The sequence below is a fragment of the Alternaria incomplexa genome, assembly GCF_024043165.1.
Source record: "Alternaria incomplexa strain BMP 0042 chromosome Unknown scaffold_15, whole genome shotgun sequence".
In the NCBI taxonomy this organism is placed as follows: Eukaryota; Fungi; Ascomycota; class Dothideomycetes; order Pleosporales; family Pleosporaceae; genus Alternaria; species Alternaria incomplexa.
The window spans coordinates 547,477-568,650 of NW_026249864.1; the positions used below are offsets into that span (position 1 = coordinate 547,477).

Below are 21,174 nucleotides of genomic sequence, written 5' to 3' on the forward strand. Positions count from 1 at the left end.
AGTAGAAGGGATAGCAGTCAGGGCATCACCGTTCGAGAACGCCGGTGTCCAGTCCGCAAGCCCTGGTTCATACTCCTCTCCTCTCGCTGACGGCGGAGTGAAAAGCGGTCGTGGATTCCACAGCATCTCATGGAATAGCCATGCCACCGTTTGACTTGTCGAATTGGGATCTGTCAACGGGAACGAGGTAGTCTGGCCTGCCTTTCTTGCCGCGCCGTAGCTTGTATACGGCCAGTGCTTCGGTAGTTGCTGTAAGTACTGCGTCGGTATCATATCGCCGGAAGAAAGCGTACTCCCAAGCCATGACGTCTCCGTGTTCCGAGCCGAGCTGGCTACCGTTGTAGTAGCTTGATTTACATCTGTCTTTGTGAAGCGATCGGCCAGAGTAGATATCGACGGTATGTTGCCCAGCTCGGTGTTGTTGTCCACGGGCTCGTCGGTGGACTTGAGCCAGACGAGGAATAGAGCGAGTAAATCGTACAGGTTCGGAACTGCGGTGTTGCAGAAATTATGGATCTTGTACCTCATTTGTAGGCTGGGTTCACTGTTCTTGTCTACTTCGATGCCGGCTTGCTTCATGCATGCGTAGCACTGCGTTACGTTGTCTGTGTTTTGCGCTTGGTAGTTCGTGAGGATGCTGTTTGTTCGGTTAGAGGAAGCCAGAGAGGGAGGTGGTTCGAGGGACGCTTACTCTTTGTACATAGTTCCTCGGTCGTTGCAGAGACAACGCTGGTAAACTTCGCTTCGTCCATCGTCGCCATTGGGACTTTTCAGCGTTCCAGAGATATTGTAGCAGTGCGCAAAGTCCACGAGGATAGAATCGCAGTACGGTGTCGCCCAGCAGGCAACTGTGGGGGGCACTCTGGCCGGTAGTACGGACTGAGATGGCTGAAGGCTAGACATCTGAGTGCTGGCCGCATTGGATGAAGATGCAGGGAAGGAAGTCGTTCTTTCTACCAACGATGCTGTGGTGTAGCTCCCGTGAGCGTCGTTGGTCATAGTATACTCTGCCTGACGACCCTTCATGGTATGGCCGTATCCACAAGCTGCATGATACGCAAGGCACAACAGAATATAGACAAGCAACATCGTTATTCCCTAGTACGAGGTTCTGGGCGGAAGACCAGCCAACCGGGAAGGATCGAGTAGGTAGCTCCTCAAAGCGAGCAGAACATTTAGGTTTATTCTCTGTGAACACTTAGAGGGGATTGGCCATGGATTGTATCCGTAACTCCGTGGTACTCGTCGTGGAAGTAGTATGTGTCTCAAAGTTGTGAGAATCAACATCAGCTTTGTCGTTTGCACGCATCGTTTGGGCCTGCCATTCAAGTACTTGAATTAACCGAGACTGTGACTTCTCTCCTCCGTTGACACTTCAGTGTGCTGAGTGTACATCGTTATTGAAGGGCACCGGGGCGGCGTGAAGACCCGACACCAAACGCGCCAGCTTCACCTGAGTACCGATCATCACCATCCCATATGCAACGCGCATCCGACCCACGTTCTTACGCGAGGTCCAGGTCGGACTGAGAACCGCACATTGCAGCGTGTAGACATAGATACCGAATAATTGTGTTAATATATAAATAGATAGATGGTAGATGGCAAGCAAAACTAAATGTAATAACGGAGCCGAGAACAGGATTACAGGTCTGCGCTTAATATGATCCGTCATCCGTGAGAAAAAGAGGCGATTACAGTAAAATAAGCCCTATATGTATGCGAGAAGTTGCAGTGCAGGTATTGTCGCCACAGATGGATGCGACGTTGCGATGAGCTGAAGATGGTGGCAAGCGCCGAGGCAACGCCGCGAACGGCCAAAAGCGAATAGGTACATAGAACCGAAACTCAAAACTGATTACGAAGTAGGGGCCGAAGAGACGATTAGAGATGTAGACATGCTAGGGATGTGTGAAGCAAAGAGAGCATCTGCTCGTGATCCTGGGCTGCACGAACAGCCGCTGCATGCAATGATAGGCCGACAGAAATAAACAAGGCGACGAGCCTGGTTAGTGGATTTCCAGATCTTCAAATTCGACGTATAAATTTCGCTGTTCGTTGCTGAGTCCCACACGGTGTCTGTGATCCCACATGGTGATGCCAAAGTTTGCAGGTCGACTCGCGTAGACGCCAACGCGTACGGCCTTGTCTTCTACACCCCAGAAGAACCAAGTGACTTCTCTCAATTTCCTCCAAATCCCCGGTTCTTCCTCGTACGACACCCACAGCGCGTAGCCGATGCGCTCCATCTTGACGCGCAGTTCCTTGAGCCGTTGTTGAAGCGGAGGAAGCGAACTCAAAGACCAATCGGCACCTTCACTATTGGCGGCTACAGCTGTAGCGTGGCATACGTTGCCGCAGAACTCAAGCCCGACTTTCACCCACTTGGGTGCTGGCGCAGGAGCGTCGTATGGTGGTGGGGGCCCACGTTCTAGTTGGGGGCTGGGTCCTGACTCGTCTGTTGGGCTGTGTGAAGCTGTCGTGTCGCAGCTTTCAACATTCTCATTACTTGAGGTTTGCGAGAGTGAGATGGCGGAGCTCGGCGTCGCGCTGTCGTCCAACCGGATGTTTGCAACATCTGGGACCTGCAATGTCGGCGTTGCGGTTGTTGATGCCGTCGCTGTCTGTCCTGGCGGTGCGCCTGCGAATATTACCAGCCCTCCTTGATCCCATTCAAGCTGCCAGTCTCCCTTGACCGTGACTTCTGCTACGATGAAGGGATTGCTCAAGGCAGTGTAGAGCATGGGAGCGGTTGAGATGTCGCCCGAAGATGGCCTTCTCCATAGATCGGTGTTTGGGGGCGCAACCAGAGTAAAGGAATCCAGCCATTCTGGCACGACGTCGTCTTCAATGTTGAGGGGCATGAAGGAGTCGCTCGCGGGTGGCATATCGTCGGTGATGCGCTCGATGCGCTCGCGGTCGGTCGGCGGAGATGAGCGCTCGGCGTGGCTCTGCTCTGTTCTACGAGTGATTTTGATGGCGTATGTATAGGTGGTGGATCCCGTAGCTCCGGCAAGATGCCGAATCGTGTTGAGTGTTGTCTAGCTCTGTGTGACCAAGCTCGGATGGTCATTCGCTTTGGCAAAAGCAAGGATCCAGCTTACGTCTGACTTCGGCAGGATGTCAAATAGCCAGAGATCTGCATGAGGGATCGTGAGAAGCGCCCGCGCGAGACTCGTCAAGGAAGCCTATCGCACGGTCAGCACCAAACCGTTCCATGCCCCTAAGCGCCGTATACGACGCCCGCTCGTTTACGCCTCCCCCAGCTGTGGTGTGAACAGGACACGTGCTGACGCATTGATGCTACGCGCGGTTCTGGAGCTTACCTCGCTGGCGCTGCTGAGGGAAGAAGATGGTTGTTTTTGTTCGGCTCAGCCTGGAGTTCCGGCGCAAGCTATGCTGCTTGAATCATGGGCCGGTACACAGGTCAGGAGTGACGACAGGTCTCGCGTGAGACCTACCTCGACGCTGCTTGATGGTTATATAGCCCGACTGGTGCAGTGCTTGGCTTCCCGCCTAGTTGCAAGTGGACGTCCATCCAAGCTGAGAGGTGCCGCCACTGCAGACGCTCCAGCAGCTACACATCATTGCCATCGCATTCCAGAGGCGGGGATCAACCTGTCGCTAGCATCATTTTGCGTCGGTCCCTGCGAGGCCCAGGGGAGGAGAGAAAGAGCATTTGTTGAAGGTACAAAAGTCTCCGATGCGGCAAGGTGAGGTGGCCAAAAGCTATTTCTCAAGCCCGCGCACCGCCGACCTGGAGCATCGAAAAGCTCTCGTCTGAACACGTCGACGCGACGCGGGCAACGGTCGTTTCGAGCTCCCTGCAGCGCATTCCTCCAGAATACTAGCCGACGTGGATTTCGTGTATCGGGGGCAGAATGCAAGTGTTCGTGGCAAGGCAAGAGCGATGTGCTGGAGGGTTCCACGACAGGAACTATGTTCTGCATGGCCCCTGGTAACTGCACGAACCCTCGCTGTCATTGGGCTTGTCTGGCCTACGTAATCGAGGCAGCTGCGAGACGTGCTCCGAAGACGGCAAGAGCGAACGGCGACACATGACAACAGCAACGGGCGTGGAAATTGAAACGACATGAGAAGCTGTGATGACGACTGACGACAGTAGGCCTTGCTCGACATGCTGCACCTCAATGGCGACTCTTCAACGTCATCGATATCCTGCAACTCCATATCGTTGTCGGCGGATCGCGTCGAGGAGATAAGCGCAGGGTGCAGGAGCTTTGTTGTCACTCGAGCCAGCTCACGACATGTTCTTGGGCAGCATCACTTGTGCAACGCGCTGCTGTGCGGTATGTGGTGTGTCCACGAAGCAGCTATCTGTGGATGCGTTGTCCATCAATGGCCGCCCCGTTTAGTCGACATCCCTCGGTCGTCCTCCTTGTATACCTACGCAGGGCGTTCCCGTTAGTGGTCAATCTTTCAAGCGCAATTGCATATCGTTTTGACGCTGTAGATATTGGGCGAACTGTTGATCGCAAATCTCGACACCGTTCACGATGGCAGCATCGCATCGTCATTGGCTAGCAGAGTCGACGCTTTCACGCACGACACGACAGTATATACTGTGATTCACCCTCTCGGCTAGAGAAAAACTGCCGATGCATCCATTGGTGAGTGTATTGGCTGTCGTGCGACCAAGCAAGCAATGATGCTGCATCCCGATAGGCGTATGCTTGCTGACAACAGTAGTCGCAAGTCTGCCTGGTCTGCAGGGGAGCGCATCATCGGACTTGTTCCCACACCAACGACAAGATCATGTCTGCTTGAATCGCCGCAGTGGACGGGACACTGGCCAGATACTGCACTGGCGTTCCATGGCACGGCTTTCAGAGAAACCAAGCTACCGAAGCTGTGCGGCCATGTAGATGCGGTAAAAACAGGATAACGACTTGGCTGTGTTCCAGCTAATGCATTGGGTTTTCGTGAGGGCCAACTTCACCTGCGAGATTGAGCACCTCTCAAGATCTGTAGACTATGTCGAATGAGCCTACCGCTCTGACGGATCGACAACCGAGTCGCCAGTTCGCATCAACCGGGAGCCAGTAGCTCAATTTACAAAGCATAGGGCCTGTCCCTGGTTCTCGAACGAGATGCTGATGAGATGGCACCCAGTGGGCAAGACATCGTGCAGCACTGGTCCAGAGGTAACTGAGCCACTCCATCAAGCTTTGTACTTGGTGTGGCATAATCTCCCAGTGAGCTCCTCAACAGTCGACGTGGTTCGCAAGGTGCGAGCTAAGGTGAATCTACGACTGACGAGGGAAACCAAGCGCTCGAACCTTTGCGCCGTCCTCTCAAGGCTTCAGGGACCAAAGCGTGAAATTCGAGGGATTTACCTGTTTGAGATGGTACAGACGGGGAATTGGTGCTCTCTGACGAAAATGCAACGTCATATCTCATCTTTCACAGCATCAGCAATCATATCGTCAACGAGAGTTTGGCAATTTCACGTTCTGTGACAGCTCATAAGCGGTCAGTGGCGGCTAGGTTAAACCATGTTGCCATGGAGTCGGCGAACCTACGCTCCTGTCATCTAGACTTTGTCACAATGTACGGACCGGTGAGCGATCATCAGTTGTCGAAACATCTAGAGCCGGCCATCTGAAATGACGTTACGAGGAGGATAGCACGGCTGGTAGTAGATATACTATTGAACAGCATAAGCAGAAAACCTCGGCCTGCACGAGATCCGGAGTGAAATAAGGTTTGCATTAGTGGACGACATGTGATCTAATGTCTGGAGAACCAGAGGATGGGTACCCGGCATAAGCCGAAAAGCTTCCGAGCCGCCATTGGCTAGCGTGGCGGGTTGTGTAGTAACGCGGCTAATGCAAATGTCGCAACCTCACTACTCTACCGTGGCCCGCCAGAGACGTTTGCGGAGCCATGGCTGCAATCACAATTAGGTTGTAGCTGCATGCCTCACTACTGAGGCGGACATCGAGGCCGGAAGTTTGAAAAGCCTGTTATTCGGCCGATCTTTACTTGCATAGCTGCCGCAATCGTACGATGCATGGCTTGATAGAACCTGGGATGGTGAGGGCCAAAGATCGGCGGACAGGGAACAGCCTCGGAGAGAAGACCAAGAAAGTGGAGCGCAGACCAGCCGTTTGTAGTAACTAGCCGCGGATTGGGATACTTTTCTACTTGCCTGGATAGCGAGTTCAATCTAACATATGTACCTTGATTAATAGAATGGGAGAGCCAGGTGCGGTAGATGCTGCAGCGGCACGAGTGTAGAGATTAGTCAACGTGAATAATGCCATGGATGACTTGCAACGTCTCCCGAGCGAGACGAGATGGTAAATCCCGATACTAGAGACTGGAACCCGAACGCCATGAAACGTGATGCTAGTGGAAGACTGTCAATCCCTACCAATATGTCTACCAACCGCTCTTAGGCCTTTTGATAGACATTGATGCGACGAGGGAGTGCGTCCGACGAAGCGCAGAGGTGCAGACCGTGATTGGCAAGGAGAGTGTCAAACGATGTCTCTGGCCGTAGTTGCAGCTCCTTGAGGGTCTCGTGGAAATGCGGAGCATGATTGGGGCGAATGGCCTTTTGATATGAGTCCCAGGTCTGGAGCTCGATGACTAGGTAGCCGCCCGGTTTCAAAGACGATGAGCACTTTGTGAAAAACGTCGTCAGACCAGCGTCTCCATGTTTGAGGTGGATCCATTTAATGACGGATAATGCCAGGATGACATGGTATGAGTCGGTAGCATCTTGGTCAGAGGGCAGGACCCAATCTGCAGAAAAGAAGGTTACACGCGGCCAGGCAGCTGACGCAGCGGAAGACGTGTGGACAGGCTTGCGGTGCGGTTCAATCCGGTAGCCATAAGTGAGCACGGCCGACATGGGAAAGTAGTCGACGACGGGTGGGTCGCAACTCGTGGGGGGTGTTGCACGGGAAGCGCGCAAGGCCAGGAGCTTCTCGGCCTGGGCAATCAGCTTGGGATCGATATCGACGCCAGTGACGGCAGCCGCGTGGAAATCGAGGGCTGCAGTTGATCAATATCTCGTCGATGGTGGTAATAGTCGGTTGCAGCAAGTGGCAGGGGTATCCTTCCTGGACTTACCTAGTTGGATCGAAACGCTGCCAGCATTGCAGCCGATGTCGAGAATGTGCTTGTTGGCGAAGATCTCCGGAATCGTCGCCGCCAGGATGTGCAGACGTGGGTCGCGAACGTGAGTCGCTGAGGCAGGAGGCTTGGCCCCACTATAGTCTGCAGGCCGTCAGCACGAATCGAGGCAGGGCAGCAATTGCCGAGCAGAGGCCGCTTTGAGCCACGGTAGAGGGCACGTCAGAACGCCCACAGCCCGTCTGGGTGAGGTGGCCTCGCACGTACCCACGTAGTTGCCGAACTGAGCAGCCATGCGGGCAGCGTGTCGATCGAGTGGCGACGTGATTCAGAGGAGTCTGCAGAGTCGCAGCTGTGGGCGACGACGGGGCGGTGAGGGAGGCGTGGGCGGCGGTTGGGTGGTCGCGTAGAGTAGAGGGCAGAGACGGCAGGTGCCCGGGCGGACGATTGGCTGCGACACGTGCCAGGGAGAGCAATTGGCGGACTCGCTCACCGAGGGCAGCGTCGTCGCGATGGGTGGTGAGGGGTAGCAGAGGACGAGTGTGTCAAAGTAGACATGCGTCCGCCTGAGGTAGCACACGGCGGAGGCGGCTAGCCTAGGGCGCGCGCACACACGCAGGTACGCTCGTGCTGGACGTGCGGGCGCAATATCAGACTGAGCAGAGGCAATAAAAGAGGCGCTAGCGCCGTTGCAACGCTGTTACTCGGGCAATCCAGCTGTTACTCTGACAATCCAGCTGGTACTCTAAATGGTCAACTGCCGTCTGATGTGGAGTAGACCACGCGAGACAGTGATAGACTGGTAGAGTGGTAGAGTGTAGTCTGGTAGTGGTAGAGTGGTAGACAGATAGACAGATAGACGACAACTGCCGTCCCATGTCCAACTTGGGCGTCATGGGGTTTGTCCCCATGGTCTGCAATATCCTCCCACTCTCTCCAGCCCTGGAGAGGTTGCCCAGGTGCGCCGCAAGCGAAGGGCCGTGATTCGTGTCGCCGCCATGGCAGCGATACTGCGTCTCTTAATTGTCTGCTGTTAACGACAACGGTCGCCCACCGCGGTCAAGCGCAAGCCACCGACCAACATAAGCGGCCGTGCCCGTTGCCCATCGAGTCCGATAGCCAGGTGCGGAGGCTTTGTCTCATGTCACTGCTGGATGGGCGCATGCGACGGCAGCCGTCTTCCAAAAGCCCGGTAGCCGTCCTGACTGGGTTCACCAGCCCAAGTGGGTGCGCGGAGACGGACAAGAAAGGCGTCGCAGGGCAGATCGCTTTTAGCCGCACCGCTGCAGCCTCGCCATTCGCCCAGCCCGCTGACAGATGGGCCTCCAGGCCGTTCCCAGGTTCGCGCTGCAGCCACTCCTGACCTCCATCTGGACCCTCGCCGAAAGCGTCGCCCGCCAGCGCCCACCGACCGAGTTACGTGATATCTGGCATATTGCTCCATATTGGCTGCCGCCGGGTTACAGTGTGCAACACCCTGGCCCGCCTTGATTCGAAACAGACGTGCCTGCGAAACCGGGACGCCGTTGTTTGTCGACCTTTTACCCGGCCGCCAGCCTGCAACTGACGCCCCACGAAAATACTGCGAAGCCAGTTCACTGAGCTAGACTTCCCAAAGTTTCCTGCTGCATGGCGCCCGCTGAGGCCACATGCACCAGCCAGACGCCATCACCATCATTTGATCATGCCAGTCGGCCATGACATGTCCCCACTCCGTCACCTGCGAGCAGTGCCCATCTCCCGGCCTTCATATCGCTTGCACCCAGCCCACGTCAGAAACCTGGGGACTAGCACCGCACCGCCAAGCTCGGATCCGCCCTCCCATCGCTGCACTTATCGCTGTCCTTGTTGAAATTTATGCTCCGAGCCGGCTACTCTTGACGGTTGGCGTGAGGCTTGCGAGTGAACAGGGTGCTGCGGGCCCACCCCCGTCTGCATCCTTTCCCCTTCCCGGGCGCCCGTTGTTTTAAGGCGTCTGAGCGCCTCCACTTCAACGTCGCCATTGCTGAATCCAAGCATCCGACCGTCGATCTGGCTGCTGGCGATCCAGATACCTACAGGGTTGACTACAGGGAACCGTCAACTATAAACTACTCACGCCGCCACAATCGAGGCAGTGCTCCCACTCCTGACGTCTTGTCCAACACTGCACCACGACCCGTTGCTCCCAATTTGAAAAGAGCCTCCGAACTGAACACAACCCTCATCCCAATGCGGCTTCGTGCATCGTGTCCTGGCCCGACCAAATAATAATACACGCATGTCCCAACCACCTCCACCTCCGCCGCCGTCGCTCCCTCTGACAACATCTTCTCGTCCTGCTCCAGATATGACCGAGACCCAGAAACTTCCCATATTTTCGCCCCCTGGCTTTCTCGACTACTCCCATCGCCGACTGCCCCCGCTGGAGATCCCGCCAGACGCTGTACCACCACGCCCGGATCACCAGTTCCGCTCCCCCATCAATCAACTACCCTCGATCCATGCTGGACTGCCCCCACGACACGACTACCCTCAGCCGTCCTCGTTACATAGATCAGCAGCCCCCGTCGAGAAGCTACTGCAGCACTCGAATCCTTACACCCCACCTAGATCAGACCCACCGTATTCTCCCCAGCAATATGGTCCCCCCATCTCACCACGTTCCGAGTTTGACAGCAGAGGCCCGCGAAGACTAACTGAACACCGGTACCCGTACGAGGAGCCCCGCCACTATCACCCCAACCAACCCCACAGCCAACACCACGAGCAGCCCTACTCATCCCTCACTTCACCAGTAGAAGCCTCGCAGCAAAGAGCCTACCCTCCACTGCCCTCGCCTGGGTACACACCAAGCTATGCATCAAGTAGCACTCCATTCCGCGGGTCCGTCGGTTCCCATCAGCACTCACAATCACATCGCGGCTCTTTAGCAGCCCCATTGGGATCTATTTCGTATTCAGAGACCCCCGCGACAGCCCCTCCGCCCCAGAAACAGCATCGAGCAATTCCGTTGCCGGGTTCGATACCACAGCCTGTGTACAACGAACAACTGTAGGAACACCTCCCGCCTGGGTAGGTCAACGTTGACTGACACAGATAGGAATCTAAACTACGAGCTTCGTGTGCGACAACAACCCATCGCCGCGCGAGCATGTGGGTTCGGAGAACGCGACCGCAGGGTGATTGACCCTCCGCCAATCATCCAGCTACTAGTAACGGATCCGAAGACCGGTGCTGCTGAACAAGAAGAGCTTCGTTACTCGCTCAACGTGGTTCATTGCACGCTCTGGAACGCAGAAGGGACGAACGAAGAGACGGCACTCATACAGCCTGACCGACGGACAACGCGACGACTAATGGGCCAGCTCGTAGCTTCTCCGTCTGTAGCAAAGGATGAGCATGACGCCGAGGGTTGCTTTTTCTGCTTTCCAGACCTCTCTTGCCGTACACATGGCAAGTACCGACTCCGGTTCGTCCTCATGCGCATCGATCCTATGAACCTCCACGTGGGAGGGTTCTCGCCCATACTCACCGAGGTCTTGAGCGATGTCTTCACAGTCTACACAGCCAAAGACTTTCCGGGTATGCGACCAAGCAGCGCGCTCACCCGGGCATTGAAGTTACAAGGGTGCAATATCCAAGTGAAGAAGGGCAATGAAAAGGCACTGGCACGCAAACGACTCACCGCGAGCCAAGAACACGACAATACGGAAGAGGACGAGCTGAAGCGACGGCGCAGAGAATGACAAACTCGCCACACCTCTCAGGCATCTACATTTTCATGAGCATCATCTACAGCGGGCGATGTGGGTTATTATTTGGGTTATCTGGAGCATCTTTTGCAGATACCGATTTGCATCTTGACGACATGATGAACGAACCCTATTCCCCTCGGACGTTTCATTTTAGTTCCAAAGTTGCCAGCGTTGAGAACGTTTGCATGGCGTTTATACAACACAGGAGGGGTCTGAAGACTCGGTGAGGCGGTCACATTGTAATGCATTTGATATTCGACGGACGGGAGCACGATACCATTTGATAGCTCGTATTTGAAATTAATATAAGAAGACACTGGGCTTGAGACGGTTTTTCTCAGGAAATGAAGCTTCGGATTAAGATTCGCTGCAGGATCATGGTCGCAAGCCTCAAGCCTCGAGAGGGCGCTAGTGCGGGCGGATCTGCCCCGCTAGAGGGTCCATGCGCCGATTTTCTTTCAAAGTTAACGCGTGCGAAATCTCGACTTTTCTTCCTTCCCTCCCCTTCCCCATAACCGATTGAGGCACCAAACAGCATCATGAAGTACGTGCTTGTGTCTGGCGGCGTCATCAGCGGCGTGGGGAAGGTAAGCTGCAGGTTGCCGCGCCTTTGATCACCACTAACGCGTACACACAGGGTATCATAGGTAAGCTATTTGACATGGGCCAGAAGTGTCGCGCATCTATGACGCTCCACGCGAAGTTTGACTTTCATGAGAGCATACCAGCCTTTATGAGACCATCGCTATCAGTGTGTAGCCGAAGTGCACCACTGTACATCATCTTCTACGCCAGGATCTTATTTTGCGTGCTGTAGCTGATTGACGCGTCGCAGCCTCCTCTACAGGACTTCTCCTCAAGACAATCGGCCTCAAGATAAGTGCAATGGACTGACGCGTTTTACCAAACATACTGACGTCTCAGCACGTCTCGTCGATCAAGGTCGACCCGTACCTCAATGTCGATGCGGGAACTATGAACCCGAAGGAGTAGGCTTCACCAACCGTACCGTGAATATAGACTAAAAAAAACCAGGCATGGCGAAGTATTCGTCCTCTCCGACGGCGGCGAAGTTGACCTCGATCTTGGCAACTACGAGCGCTACCTCAACATCACCCTCACCCGCGACAACAACATCACCACTGGCAAGATCTACCAGCACGTTATCGAACGCGAGCGCAAGGGCGACTACCTGGGTAAAACCGTACAAGTCGTCCCACACATCACCGATGCGATTCAAGATTGGATCGAGAAGGTCTCGCGGATACCCGTCGATGACTCAGGCGAGGAGCCGGACGTCTGCATAATCGAGCTGGGAGGAACCGTGGGCGACATCGAGAGCATGCCCTTCATTGAGGCTATGAGCCAGCTGAGGAGGCGTGCGGGCAGAAACAACTTCATGCAGATTCACGTCTCGTATGTCCCGGTTATCCACGGCGAGCAGAAGACGAAGCCTACGCAGCAGGCTATCAAGGCGGTGAGGAGTAACGGTCTGATCCCAGATTTGGTATGTCGAGCCTTTCACGTTAGCCGTTACTTTGGATGACTGACAGTAATAGATTGCCTGCCGCTGCGAGCGCGAACTTGAAGCCTCCGCTGTCGAGAAGATCGCCCACTTTTGCCAGGTCGAGAACGAACAAGTCCTTGTTGTCCGTGACATGCCATCCATCTACCAAGTACCGATGCTTCTCGAACAACAAAGACTGATTCCGATGGTACGCCAATTCCTTGCTCTCGAGCAAGTTTCAGTCTCAGCGTCAATGCTGCAAAAGGGCAACCATACCTGGGCGCAATGGCAGTTGCTCACTGGCCACGACACTCGTTTCCACGACCCGGTCACGATCGCACTTGTCGGAAAGTACGTGGAGCTCCAGGACTCATACCTGTCAGTCATCAAATCGTTGGAACACGCTACGATGCGGTGCAAGAGGAAGCTGGACATTCGCTGGGTCGACTCGGACCATCTGGAGCCCAAGTGTCAGAAGACAGACCCTGCAAAGTACCACAACGCTTGGCACGAGGTCGTCAAGGCATCAGGTATCCTGGTACCGGGTGGCTTCGGTCAACGTGCCACAGAAGGTATGATTTCAGCGGCCACCTGGGCGCGTGAGCATAAGAAGCCATATCTTGGTATCTGCCTCGGCATGCAGATTGCCGTTATTGAGTACGCTCGTAACGTTTGCGGCATCAAGGACGCAACCTCCGAGGAATTCAACGGCGAGGCGCAGAACAAGCTCATCATGTTCATGCCAGAGGTAGATAAGAGCACCATGGGCGCATCCATGCGTCTCGGTCTCCGTCCCACACTCTTCCAACCAGGCAGCGAGTGGTCTCGTCTCCGCGCTTTGTACGCCGGCAAGGAGGAAATTCTAGAGCGCCACCGTCACCGATATGAGGTCAACCCTGACTACATTGAGACGCTTGAGAAGGGCGGTCTGAGCTTTGTCGGCAAAGATGAAGCTGGTGTACGTATGGAGGTTATCGAAATCAAGGACCATCCCTGGTTCGTTGGTGTCCAGTTCCACCCGGAATATCTGTCCCGCGTCCTGGACCCGAGCAGACCCTACTTGGGTTTCGTCGCTGCTAGCGCTGGTATGCTCGACGAGATCACTCGCGACTACCAAAGTGGCGTGACGAATGGACTTGATGCGGAAGGCATTGCCAACGGTGTGAGCGGCCTTAAGATCAACGGCAACCCAAGCTTCTGAGTGCAGCCACTCGGCTGTTCATGAACGATGATGCTAAGCAAGACGCCGTTACATTCACAAAGGAAATATTCAACGCTCGAACTTGGATGGTCTGATTTTGGAGTTGGGATCGGATGGAAACAACAGGAAGGTTATGTAGTTAGGGAAGAAGCATTTACTGGCCCTGGACGAGGTTGACGTGGCATGTGCATATGATACCTAGACAGTATAAGAGACGATTCTCTCAATGTAGACCATTATCATCAAGACGATACCTTACACCTGATCGACGCTAGTAATGTACTTCGTTGCCAAGAAAAAAAGCAAAGCCTTCAATGTGTTCAACTTCTTCGGGCGTCCGTCGGCTCATAAGCCTCGATGGTATTTCCTATCAGCAAAAAGTGAGACCCCCTTAATCTCGGATCTATACACATTCGGTCATTATAACACCATCTATCTACTCTGGAACCCAGTCTGGACCCTCAGCCTGGTAGAGCGTGGGCTGCGGGTGGACGCAAAGCCTTCCGTTCTCATTCGGCAAACCGTCAACGCTACGCACATTGAAGAACTCACTGCCCACTGCCCCAGTAGCCCAGAAGAGATTAAACGGATCAAACTTGCGCTTCGCCTCCAAGAGACGCGGGTAGAAGCTACCCCAGAACGACCACTGAAAGTTCGGCTCAAGGCGATCTCCCTCGGAGAGGTACGAACCGGAGCCGGGCGTGAGATCGCGGCACTTCTGCATAACGCCATAAGTCATGTTGAGGCGCTCTTCGACAATCTCCGCAGCTGGATTCGTCATGTTCAGCACAGTCCCAGTAATGATGAAACCGAGCATGTTTCTCCAAGCTGGATTGACAGAGTTGTCAGGGCGTCCGCCTTTCTCCCATGATGGCGCCATGTTGTAGCCGATCAGCGCCATACCTTCGTCGACGGCTTGCCAGAGGGCTTCGAAAGTCTCGTTGAAGATTGATTCGTTGGCCCAGTTGGAACGGGGGATCATGCGCGAGGTAGTGGCTACACCATTACTATTAACGGCCTCCACGGGGAAAGAGCCGTTGTACGCGTCGTAGAAGCCATTGTACTGCGTCCATTCGGGCTCGACAGTGATCCCAAGTGCGGCCATGTCTTTTACCCAAGGGTCGACCAGAGCTTTGGCTTCTTCGACGCTCTTGCCGGGAGCGAAGAAAGGCGACATATCCATCATGATAGAATCGGGGCCCGGGAATACTTTCCAGTAGGCGTAAGTGTTGTTATCAGCGTTCTGTGGGAAATATTTCATGTAGGCTTTGAGTCCTTGCTTGAAGGCTTCGGTGCTGACGTTCTTGCCTGTGGTGACAACCCAGTTGGCGGAGGCAATGGGTTGGTCTGGATGTACCTTGACGGTGACGGAGGTTACGACACCGAAAGTCAGACCGCCACCACCGCGTAATGACCAGAACAGCTCGGGGTTATTGTTCTTGTCAGCAGTCACGTAACGACCGTCTGATAAGACGACCTCCATGGAAAGCACATGGTCAGCGCCTAAGCCTAGGTGGCCGGACAAAGGTGAGTGGCCGCCACCTTGGATCCACCCACCCATTGCGCCAACAGTAGGGCCTGTATCACAAGAAAAGTCAGCATATATCCCAAAACATGTCTAGATAGTGGGTACTGACATTCACCGCCAAGGACTGTGCCACCGAAATCTCTCGCAGCAGCGTAAAGCTCAAAGCCTTGCGCACCTGCGCCAGCCTTCATAGCCGGTCCATTGTAATCTTCAGACTCGTAGTTATCGAGGAATGCAATGTCTTTCAATCCATGAGTCCATACGCTAAGAGAGCCAGCACCACCGCTCTTGCCCTAAGAGCTATCAGCGATTGGAAGATTGGGTATGGATGAAGCACTTACCGCAAAATCGTGACCTGTATTTCGGACTACAAAGCGAACGCCTGTGTTCCGCGCGAAGTTAAGCGCCAGCTGGATCTGAGCGGTAGTCGAGGCATTTACGACGTAGAGAGAGTATCCTCCTTGGGTGCACTCCTTACTATCGTAGAGCTGAGGTGGTTGGCATGTACTACCCTGGTACATCGGACTTAGCATCTCAAGTGGGTCGTCGAGCCTGTTCATGTACGTTAGTCGATGGCTACCTAGGTATGTGGAGATGGATTTCAAAGGCTACATACTGGGAGAACGGATCAGTCCACGACTTGGTCATGGCATCGCAAGCGCTCTGGTCTGCACCAGCCAGGCTAGTGTTGTAGCAAACATGTGCTTGGGGAAGAGGCTTCAGTAGAGCACCATTGGTTATATCGTTGAGCGCCGACCAGCTCGCGTCCGCCGGCCAATCTTCATCGCCAGGTAATACCTTGCATTCGCGGCTGTTGAAAGTACTCTCTGTCTCAGGGACGGAGTCGCTGGCAATATTGTGCGAAGCAAACTGGAAAAGCGACCTTGCGTCGGCTGATACCGAGGTCAATGCTTCCTCGAGGGTCGCATCCGTCAAGAATGACTGTTCCCATTCGAAACGGGGAATTGCCCCATCAGCTGTTTGCTTGATGTTCGCCACGTTTCCTGACTGGCGATTGGCAAGACGCATGGGGGGTTCCGCAGAGCGAGGCGCGAATCTGGCGGCGGCGGAGGCCACAAAGAGCACGCCAACGCCCAAGAAAACCATGATTCCAGGAATCGAGCCGCGATAAGAATCCGTATATCGAATCGAGAGTGTGTAGGAACAGCGATTGCAAGTACACCTCCATGAATAGAGTAGCCACTGTACGAGTGGAGCTTGCCACCCACTTGATTACGGAGCTGCCACCCGCTCAAAGTTCACTTGCATCTCCAGACAGAGGTATCCAAATTTTGCGTCCAAATAACCTTGTTCGTGCAGCGCAAGCCAAGTCTTGGACAACGCTCGCCGCGGTTCGGTTGCATCCACAGCCAACACGCCTCTCGAAACATCCCGAAAGCACGGCATGAACCCTTGAGCGAAGCAAGCTAGGCGATGTGAAAGCCGTTGGACTGGAGCTAGATGGGGTATTGTCTCCGCGAAAAAGAGACCCACTGTATGCAGGACCGAAGGATTCCTATACAGCGGATAAAGTATTAGCGTTGAAACCGGGGGCGGCACGGTGCGGCGCGGGAAGAATACGGTTGATGGGAATGCTGCAGACCGCATGTTTATCTGACTGTGGTCACGGCTTGAGATCCGAGACCGGCAAGACATGGACTAGATATATTAGTTCACATCATAAGTACAAGCCTCGGCTATAGCCAACAATACCATGCATTCATAGGGTATCACCACCATATCGCCACGCTAGATGTGTGCTTGCCTGAACGCCTGCAGCTTCTTCCTAGTGCGCCGTGTAAATGCCTTGTTCACCTTTGCAGTTTGATCTTCAATCCCGCTTGGTCGCCTATACTTGCTTCACGAATGCTGTTGCAAGGTCAACGTCTGTTCTGAGACATTGAGGGGTTTGAACTTACTGGCATCGATCTGTACAACCTGGGGTAACGCTAACCGAATCTTGTTCCTGTATAGCGCCGGTTGTGCCCGTTGAAGAGGGTTGCCCTCGAAGTAGACCGTCTCCAGCTCTTCCTTATTTCTCAACTCCTTCTCGACCTCTCCAAAGTCGCTCAACTTGCAGTTACTTGCCCAGAACTCAGTGAGGTGCTTGAGACCATTCAGTCCCGATAGATGTTCGATCGGGTTCGCGCTGATGTCGATGACGTTCAGGTTGACGTTGTTCTCCAGACCTGAAAGTTCTGTGAGGAGGTTGTGCGAGATGTGCAGCTCTTCGAGGTTGACGAGCTTCTCCAGACCCGTTATCGAGCGCAGGCGATTCGACTGAATGCTGAGAATCTTGAGGTTGGTGAGGGTGTCTAGGCCCTTGATCTCGGTGATCTTGTTCTTGCCCAGCCACAGCTCTTCCAAGCCCGTCAGCGTTTCCAGTCCTTCAATCTCGCGTACCCTGTTCGCGCCGAGCTCGATCTGCCGCAGGTTGGAAAGCCCTTCTAGGTTTTCTATCTTGCTGATCTTGTTCTGCACAAAGTACAGATCCTTGAGCTTTGTCATGTGGTTCAGGCGTTTGATGTGCTTAATCTTGTTGAAGGAGAGGTCGAGCGAGGTGAGTTCGGTGAAGGCATCGAGGCCTTTGATGTGCGCTATGAGGTTGTCGTAGAGGTCGACTTCTGTGAGAGTCGGCGCGACTTCGTCGGGTATCGCGATGCTTTCTATGCGGTTTTGGCGTAGGCAGAGACGCTGGGAGGTTAGGCAAACTCATCTACAACCCACAGCACAGCATACCTTCATCTGCTTGAACCTCTCCAACCGTAACGCCGACATGTCCGAGACTTTGGAGTGCACGATCTCTATGTCGTCCTCGTCTTCCGGTGTATCGTCCAGCAAATCCTCGTCTGCAGCCAGCTGCTCGGGAGGCGGACCCTCGTCGTCTGATACCTCTGGGTCGCTCACCACCTGCGCATGGGGATCGCGTGGTTCGTCGGCAATGCTCATCTTGTCTATCCGCAACTTCCCGTCCCAGCCGTTGCTGTCGCGTGGCTTGTGGTCGTCGTTGTCTTCGTCGCGTGTTTCGTTCGCGTCGGTCGCCGCTGCGGGGTCGCGCTCGCTGTGCGGGGCAGGATTTGGCTCAGCCATGGCGCGTGAGGGGATAGTGTAGGGGGAATCGACGGAGAAAGCGTCTTGGAACTGGGTGTAGATGTCGACCGCTACTTGCAATATCTAGGCAGCCGTGTGTGGTCTGGAAGTGATTGTTGGAGCGGCAGGTTACGTCGTTTGGAGCTAACCTCTGCCTAAGCAAGGGTCCAGCGGCATGACGATCGCCAGCCATCAGACACCAACGCTCCACCACCGACATCACAGCCAACTACAAGATTCGTTCGAAATGTGTGACTTCTAAGTGATCCAGCCTATCCGATTATCGCACGTCTGATCCATAGTACGCATGTACTCTTCCAACCTGTCCACGATCCAACCAGAACGAACCGCACCTCCTGTTATCGCCGCCGGCTCCTCCATCTTTTCACACCTCGAAGCGGCAGTGGAATACTCTAAGCATTGTAATGTCGATGCTCGGCCTAAGCGCACTTCACTCGACACCAGACACCTAGAAGGGCGGTAGGAGAACTGCAGACAGCGCGTGTTCCTTTCGCATGCCGATTTGCAAGCTTCGAAAGAGCTGTGCACCTCCTCGCCCTTCAAAACATCATTGCTGAAGGCCTTACCGACGGAATAACTGTCCCACTCCGATCTTTCCTTGCTCAGACTAGGGTATATGTATCCCTTGAACACATCGGCATGCCTCAGAGGAGCGCTCCTTGGACCCCTACGATACCACTCTTGTTCGAATTCCCACAGAGACCCGATCTCATTTCCTGGCATATGATGGTATGTAATCGCGGGATAGCACCACGGTTGTCTGTTGATCTTCGTAATGTTGTGGTCGAGCGTTGAAACGGGATCACCCTGGAAATGAGGAAATGCCCACAGCAGTGATACTTGAGCATCCTTCAACGCCTTTCCGAGGACCATGTCTCCGGCCCATTGCTCAATCGTGTACTGGTTCAAGTCTTTCATATGAGATTTCCAATGACGAATCACCTTCCTCATTGCTGGTGCCGACAGAACAAACCCCGAGCCGCCGTGAGCAAAAAGCACGTCGCCAATATACATTTGTTTGCCGATATAATGCGAGGCCTCTGCATCGAACTGGGACAGATAGTCGAGCAGGTTGGTCCACATCAGGTACGTGTCAAGTTCAACGAAGACGAACCATTTTGCTTGTGGCATCTGGCGGAGAGCTTTATCTATCATAGGCAGGAACTTGAACTTGGCGAGTTTCCAGCCAGGGTTGCTTAGCGATCCCGATGCGCCACTTCCATCGTGTTCGATACCGTCCATGGAGAGACCATCTCGGCCTTTGGTTCTTAGCTGGTGGTAAAGCTTAAAGTCTGGCACTGAGTCTTTTAGATCCTGGTCGAGCTCGTCGAAAACGTCATGAATATGATGTCCCCCAAATTCTTCTTCAAAGTCGGAATAGATGGCGTAGTTTGGAATGCATCGCAACACGGTAGTGAGATGGATCGGCAGCTTCTCGAGCACCTCGGTAGCACCTGTGCGAAGGACGACCAATACTTCCTTCGCGATGGCGTTCTGAGGACAGTACAGTGGGCTCTGATGCTGGCTTAATATACTGGCGCTGGGTGTCGATCTTCGATATGAGTGTATGAAGAAGCCACAGATGAGCAAGGCGGCAATAGCAGTTCGATATCTGCGTCGGAAGTTGCCCCAGGACCTACCTGCAGCCATTGTCATTCACTCAACGCAAGTACATTGGGGCCCGTTGAAAGGAACGAGCTCAGTCGACTTTATTGGGGGTTTACCCCTTCAGTCCGCAGCTCCGCGTGTCAGTATGAGCTTCCCGTCCGGCGCTTAGCGCTGATAATCCTTGTCAGCTTCTGGTCCTCCATTCCGATGTAATCAACCGCTGCGTCAGACTCGAAAGCCAACCCACACGCATGTCCGGTGCCCTTCTCAAAGAAGACAACTACCCTAGCGTTATTTCAACAGACAAGTAACCACTGGCCTTCTTTCCCCGATATCATTCGATCTGAATGGCTTTCCAGACGAAAAGGAAGTAGCGAAATTGAGAGTGAGCAGGAAGAGGCACAGCAGAGACAGTGGCGTTTGGGCAGAGTGGTGATTGGTGGAAGCCGAGCAGGCGAAAGTAGACAAGGACCTGCATCATTATCGTCTTGCTTCAGACAATGCATCTCAGCCAACCGCTCACCTGTCCTACGGGATTCAACAACTAAACTAGGAGATATGCGCACTTAACCGGCGCGACGTGGTGGAGGGCTCCCGCCTCTAGGCTCTCGGTGTAACCAAAGGCGTATGTGCAGAGCACTCTTCCGCTAAGTGTCCCCTTGTTTTCGCTTCCATACCATTAGCCCTTTTGCCATAGTATCAGATAACTATGTGGAGACTCATCGTCAGACTGTGGGTCATGAGCTCGACGTTACTCGCCTCTCATGTCTCGCCGAGACAGGAAGAAGAAGGAAGAATTTGGACAGAACCTCAGGACTCAAGCGACGGCGGATTCATCTTCCCAGTAACGTACCCGATCGATTTCCGCGAAGGCTCCAGCATCAATATATCATGGTCGACCACGTACGAAAACATCAATTTATACTTTTACCAAAGAGGCAAGGTCGCAAATTCGGTGCAGCTCGCTGGTAAGCAAGCATGCTCGTTGATTATCACGAAAACTACTAATGAGGCTTCCAGTCAATCTAGCAAGTCAATGATACCAATGGGAGGTACGCGCGGAAGAAACCAACCTGACCAACCCCTTTGTCTTTAGAGTCGTCAACGCCCAGGGCACCGATGAGGAGCAAAGAATAGATGGCTTTTGGAGTACTAGCTGGTATATCAAACGGAATAGTGTCACAAGCGAATCGGAAGCATCTTCGTCCTAGTCGTTGTCGACTTCATCGGTCACGCTAGACCCGATTTCTTCGCCACCAACAACATCGTCAACAAGTCCCTCGTCGACCACATCATCAACAGATACCCTGGCAACAGTGGCCTCAGATGGAGTAAAAGATACAAAAGACAAGGGCATCGGCAAGAACACCATAATCGG

At 54.0% G+C, this 21,174-nt stretch overlaps 8 protein-coding genes across 8 annotated transcripts; 2 read left to right on the forward strand and 6 right to left on the reverse strand.

Annotated features, from left to right (window-relative positions):
• Positions 1-127: 127 nt before the first annotated feature.
• J4E90_009256 (uncharacterized protein) lies at positions 128-579 on the reverse strand (the record flags this gene model as incomplete). The annotated part of the gene is made up of 2 exons (XM_051438775.1): positions 128-328; positions 358-579. 2 exons carry the CDS (start codon positions 577-579, stop codon positions 128-130), a joined length of 423 nt encoding a protein of 140 aa, XP_051287438.1.
• A 1,430-nt stretch (positions 580-2,009) lies between these two features.
• Positions 2,010-2,888, reverse strand: J4E90_009257 (uncharacterized protein; the record flags this gene model as incomplete). Its single annotated transcript, XM_051438776.1, has 1 exon — positions 2,010-2,888. One exon carries the CDS (start codon positions 2,886-2,888, stop codon positions 2,010-2,012), a length of 879 nt encoding a protein of 292 aa, XP_051287439.1.
• Positions 2,889-6,418: 3,530 nt separating this feature from the next.
• Positions 6,419-7,399, reverse strand: J4E90_009258 (uncharacterized protein; the record flags this gene model as incomplete). The annotated part of the gene is made up of 3 exons (XM_051438777.1): positions 6,419-7,023; positions 7,102-7,248; positions 7,372-7,399. The coding sequence occupies 3 exons, from the start codon at positions 7,397-7,399 to the stop codon at positions 6,419-6,421; spliced, it is 780 nt and encodes a 259-aa protein (XP_051287440.1).
• A 2,838-nt stretch (positions 7,400-10,237) lies between these two features.
• J4E90_009259 (uncharacterized protein) lies at positions 10,238-10,832 on the forward strand (the record flags this gene model as incomplete). The annotated part of the gene is made up of 2 exons (XM_051438778.1): positions 10,238-10,243; positions 10,293-10,832. The coding sequence occupies 2 exons, from the start codon at positions 10,238-10,240 to the stop codon at positions 10,830-10,832; spliced, it is 546 nt and encodes a 181-aa protein (XP_051287441.1).
• A 1,808-nt stretch (positions 10,833-12,640) lies between these two features.
• On the forward strand, positions 12,641-13,549 carry PYR7 (CTP synthase; the record flags this gene model as incomplete). The annotated part of the gene is made up of 1 exon (XM_051438779.1): positions 12,641-13,549. A coding segment is annotated over one exon (909 nt), but the record flags the coding sequence as incomplete, so codon positions are not given.
• A 436-nt stretch (positions 13,550-13,985) lies between these two features.
• J4E90_009261 (uncharacterized protein) lies at positions 13,986-16,184 on the reverse strand (the record flags this gene model as incomplete). The annotated part of the gene is made up of 4 exons (XM_051438780.1): positions 13,986-15,127; positions 15,187-15,370; positions 15,419-15,629; positions 15,694-16,184. The coding sequence occupies 4 exons, from the start codon at positions 16,182-16,184 to the stop codon at positions 13,986-13,988; spliced, it is 2,028 nt and encodes a 675-aa protein (XP_051287443.1).
• A 753-nt stretch (positions 16,185-16,937) lies between these two features.
• SDS22 (Protein phosphatase 1 regulatory subunit sds22) lies at positions 16,938-18,167 on the reverse strand (the record flags this gene model as incomplete). The annotated part of the gene is made up of 2 exons (XM_051438781.1): positions 16,938-17,771; positions 17,817-18,167. The coding sequence occupies 2 exons, from the start codon at positions 18,165-18,167 to the stop codon at positions 16,938-16,940; spliced, it is 1,185 nt and encodes a 394-aa protein (XP_051287444.1).
• Positions 18,168-18,425: 258 nt separating this feature from the next.
• Positions 18,426-20,049, reverse strand: J4E90_009263 (uncharacterized protein; the record flags this gene model as incomplete). The annotated part of the gene is made up of 2 exons (XM_051438782.1): positions 18,426-19,703; positions 20,044-20,049. The coding sequence occupies 2 exons, from the start codon at positions 20,047-20,049 to the stop codon at positions 18,426-18,428; spliced, it is 1,284 nt and encodes a 427-aa protein (XP_051287445.1).
• Positions 20,050-21,174: the final 1,125 nt, after the last annotated feature.